The sequence below is a fragment of the Frankliniella occidentalis genome, unplaced genomic scaffold, assembly GCF_000697945.3.
Source record: "Frankliniella occidentalis isolate FOCC.00 unplaced genomic scaffold, Focc_3.1 Scaffold5, whole genome shotgun sequence".
Classification (NCBI taxonomy): Eukaryota; Metazoa; Arthropoda; class Insecta; order Thysanoptera; family Thripidae; genus Frankliniella; species Frankliniella occidentalis.
In genome coordinates, this window is record NW_026267135.1 from 1,233,590 (window position 1) to 1,238,167 (window position 4,578).

Consider the following 4,578-nt stretch of genomic DNA (forward strand, 5'->3'; position numbering starts at 1 on the left):
AAATATTTTCCAGATTTGCGTAAGGTTGGAAAAGAAAAGCATTTTTGGCGTTTCATAACACGTTCTTAATTTTCAAAACATGTTTTGAATTTTAAGAAACTTGTTGTTCTTAAATTTAAGAGTAAATTTGTTTTGTAAACTGCTTCAAAACATGTGTTATTAAAATTAAGATGGATTTTTTTTACAGTGTGGGGTGTTCGTCACATCCTAGGCGTCTTCTACAATGCCGCCGTCGAGACCGCCCAAGACACCGTCGTCCTCCGACACCGCGCGGAGCGAGCACCTCGCCGTCGTGCCCGCGGACGGCGGTGCCTGCGCTCACGGAGGTCTCCCTGACCGTCGCGATGAAGACAATGACAGTGCCGACACCTGGAGCACCAGCGCCGGCAGCGTGGCGTCGGACCTCGACGACGACGCGGTCGTCGCGACGACGGCGGGGGCGCTGCGGGGCGTCGCGGTGGAGGGCTCCTCGGACGTGCACATCGGCGGCACGCACACCCACGTCCACGCGGCCCCCGGCAGCCAGGTCACCCTGGCCTTGACTGCCAGCAATCCTCCAGCACTGACGGCGACGGGCAGGCAGGGCCGGCAACCACCCGCCGCCGCGGGCCAGGACGGCGTCATCGCGAACCCGCCCCTGCCCGCCACCGTCCAGGACCTGCGCCCACCCACCGCCGCGCTCCAGGAGACCACCGCCCAGGACCAGTGCCCTCCCGTCGAGCTCGAGGGAATCGTTGTCCAGGGCCAGCAACCTCCCGCCGTGCCTCAGGCCACCGTCCAGCACCAGTACCAGCACGAGGGCGGCCTGGTAGCGAGGGCTATGTGGAGAGCGTTGACGTGGAGGGAAGCGTACTGGAAGTTGCACTTCGGGTTTTTCCTTTGTAAAAGTATGTGTTATTGAAACAGCTGCCTGCGTAGTCATGTATAGAAATGAGATGCAGCGTTTGGGACCCCTTTACTTTGTTACAGAATTAGGGGGAGCGCTGGTCGCGACCGGGATAGTTGGAGTCATTTTATGGATCCTGCCCTACCAAACCTCCTCCTAAACAGATAGAGACTATGAAGCCTTGTTCGACATTGTAAACAACTCGGTAAGTGCGAGATCATGGCCACTTCCCCCTTGTCGGTAGGTATAAAGAAGCCGAGGAAATATTAAAGCATTTCTCTCCCATACTGACTCATCTCATGTTTCTCCCACCGCGCAGGATTGCCGTGGATATATCTTCTCAGTGTGCGGCGACAAGTGAGAAGGACCCAAGATTACCCGAATGTCCACACGTGTCCTGGGCTCACGCGCATTGACTGTTCTTGCCGAACGAGTTCAATGTAAAGACTTTTCGACATGGGACAATTGAAATGTCAAGGCCTTTCCGTCACCACAGTTCATATCATTCACCGAAATTGACAAAACCTTGGTTACCTTTTTTGACAAACTTCTTTAACCTACTGGTTACTGGTTTTATATAAAATATCGGTAAGATTGAGCAAAAATTACAGTGATATGAAAAATATTTTTAAAACCCATTCAGATAGAGTAATAGAAGTTTTCACATGACACGTATTTACTTACTTTTCAAAGTGCACTGCTTCCTAACGGCAGCGGATGTTGAGAGCGAAGGTTGGTAGCACCAAAACGCCTGGGGAAAACTCCCCAGGCCTTGTCTTTTTCCTGCTGCTCCGAATCTCGAGTCTAGGAAAATAAACCGCTGCTGTTCGAAAGTAGTTGCCCCGCACGATGAACGTTCGCCGAGGAGCTGACGCGACGGTAAGAGAGCAAGTCCCCCGGCCGACTCGGGCGCGCGGGGCGGGCCGCCGTCCGCGCACGGCTGCCAGGCGGGCTGGCCTACCCGGCGGGTCGCAGGCGCCGTCACCATGTCGCTTCGTTATCGGCGTCGAGTGTCGCTGGGCGCAGCCGACAGATGCTCGGATCCTGCAGCCCGTGTGTCGTTGGCTAGTTCCGTGTTGAGCTGCGCCCAGAGAGGGTGGTTGTTGTGGACGTGGTGCCAGTGCGCCGCGCGCGTCCCTTTTACGAATTTCCTCATCCCTCCCCGACGAGACGGTCGTCGCCGTTGTTCATCTGTATACCTGTCCCGTGACAACACCAGGCCGAGCTGCCTGAGGTGCGCACTTTACGGACAAGCGCGTAAAATGCGGCCGTGCTGGCCGTGCCGCCCCCACCGCTCTGACCGGAGCCGTACGCGGACGGCAGCTCGACGGCCGTCGCCGTCGTCCCGGACCTGCACCTCCCCGACAAGCAGCTACACCGCATGGGGGACACAACCGCCGTCTCAAAGACGCACACTGGGCTGTTTGTAAAAAGTGCGGATGAAAAAGAAAACCGATTTACCCAAGCGGCATGAAACGCGCCGTATTTATTTCTCTGGTCTATGTTTTCTTTTTTTTTTTTTTTTTTTTTTTTTTTTTTTGGTCTCGCAGTCGAGTTATGTTCAGGTGCACCGCGAACGGCAATGATTGCCGCGATCGGTTGTGTGATTCGGCTCGTCGCGGTCGTCTTGAGCATCGTCATCGGGTCCGTCACACACACGCCTGAAAGCAGCAGCGATGAAGGCAAGTAGTGTGGACTGTGAAAAATCAACGGTTAATTATCAAACAAACTCTCTACTTCTGAAATTTTGAAACAATTTTGTCAACGTTTTGTATGGCGCACTCGCATTTTAATGTTGATGTTAATATTATAATTTTAATGTTAATGTTCGGCGAATTCCCGGTGATTCCCGGGCCGGTGTGTACACCATGATTCCCAGAGTTATTGCCCTCTCGCATTGATCTTTCTACGTGAAAGCTCCCAAAAATCGAACATTCGTGGAAACAATTTCAGTTTGGAAACTCCATTGGCTGATGGACTGCGAACGTTTCCTGTCGACGCCAGTATAGACATTATCCTCTGGCGGTGCGGGTTCTTTGTTATCACGGAAATGATTCTAATGAATCGAAAGGGTCGAGTTACCCTAGTTGTCGCTGCTGTTCGTGTAAACCTGGACCACCTGGATCGCCGTCCAGTTCGGTCGCAGCCCATGACCACTTCAAGCCGAGGGGCCTGAGGCGTGTAGTCCACGGACAATCTTGCGTAAAATGTGGCCATGCTGCCCCCGCCGTCCGCACCGCTCCGACCGGAGCCGGGCGGCAGCCTCGCCCTCCGCGGACAGCTGCTCGGCGACGGCCTCGTCGAGCGCTGCGATGGGGCCGCGGACAGCGACGACACCTGGAGCAGCAGCAGCGCAGACAGCGGCGGCGAGGTGTCCGAGGCCGGGCCCATCCAGGCCCTGGCGACGACGCCCATGTCGTTCGGGGACATCGCGGTGGAGAACTCCTCGGAGGTGTACATCGGCACTACGCACATCCACATGGCCCCTGGCAGCCACGTCACGGTGGCGTACCCGAACGGCAGACACGCCGCCCTGGCGACCGCCGACCACGACCGACACCTCCCCGCCATCGTGCTGCCGCCCGTCGTCCAGGACCTGCACCTCGCCGCCCTGCAGCCGGCGCCCGGCGACGACCTGCACGTCCCCGGCGTGCCGCCGGCAGGCGTCCAGGACTTGCACCTCCCCGACGACGAGCAGCCAGACGGCACCGCCGGGGACACGGCCGGCGCATCAAAGACGCCTGGGAGATTGTCTGTGAAAAGTATGCGGAAGGAAAAGAAAAAACCGTCCAACCCAAATAATTGTCATGAAAACGACGTGTCTATTCCTTTGGCCCCCGTGTCTTGTGGTCTTTGCAGTCGAGTTATGTTCGGGCGCACCTCGCTCAAGGATAATTGCGGCGATCGGTTGTGTGACTCTGCTCGTCGCGGTCGTCCTGTGCATCCTCATCGGGTTCGTCTCACACACGCCTGACAGCAGCCGCGATGAAGGCAAGTATGAACTGTGAAAAATCAACACTCTAGTTTTGAAATGTGGAAACAAAAATGAGACAACGTCTGTGTTTTGTATTCGTGTCGTGAGTCGTGAGTTATCCTGGGGCTGAAATATGGAAGAAAAGAAAGCAGGTAGGCTGTAGTACTGTGAATTTGACGTCTGCGCGCCAAGAAAATATTACAAACTCTGTCAGTTTAAAACCTAAACATTCCAGGAGTTGTAAAACCCCAGTATTTTATTTTTATAATAGTTCGGCTCTTGCTGAAGAGAGTTTCCGGTGCAGCGAATAAGTGGAGCTGGCAACTCAGTTCGGCGGAACGGGCAGGCGTGATTGGACGCGGGAGCTGCCGAAAAACGAGTCATTCGGTACATTTGCCACATGACTGACAAGGTTATCTGAACGCTTCTAACATCTTGTCATTGCCGGTCTAGAAATTATCCACTGTGTGTCTGTAAGGGTTCTCTGTTTTCGCTGAAATGATTCCCAATTAATAACGTACGCGATTCATCATCAAGGTAGTTGCCGAAATCTATGTGTTTCCAACGTTGACACATTCGATTCTGTTTCAGGGCGAAACACCACAATAATCGACGATCGTTCGACTCGAATCCCGAGCCCCAGCCCGAGCCCCCCTAGCCCTAGCCCTAGCCCTACCCCAACCCCAATCCCAACAACAACCCCAACCCCAACAGCAAC

The 4,578-nt window shown here is 54.6% G+C and overlaps 1 protein-coding gene across 3 annotated transcripts in view; it reads left to right on the plus strand.

Moving 5' to 3' along the window:
- LOC113213192 (uncharacterized) overlaps positions 1 to 4,572 on the plus strand; it is a 12,302-nt gene extending 7,730 nt beyond the window's left edge. Inside the window, exons 1-4 of one of the 3 annotated variants that reach the window (XM_052269616.1) lie at positions 7 to 887; positions 970 to 1,091; positions 1,206 to 2,319; positions 2,437 to 4,572. In XM_052269616.1, the coding sequence (XP_052125576.1) occupies positions 3,102 to 3,860 (759 nt within the window). In that variant the 5' untranslated portion in view covers positions 7 to 887; positions 970 to 1,091; positions 1,206 to 2,319; positions 2,437 to 3,101 and the 3' untranslated portion in view covers positions 3,861 to 4,572. Of the gene's footprint in view, positions 1 to 6; positions 888 to 969; positions 1,092 to 1,205 lie in introns of those variants that run through there. The other 2 variants (XM_052269617.1, XM_052269622.1) reach the window with 2 other exon arrangements.
- Positions 4,573 to 4,578: the final 6 nt, after the last annotated feature.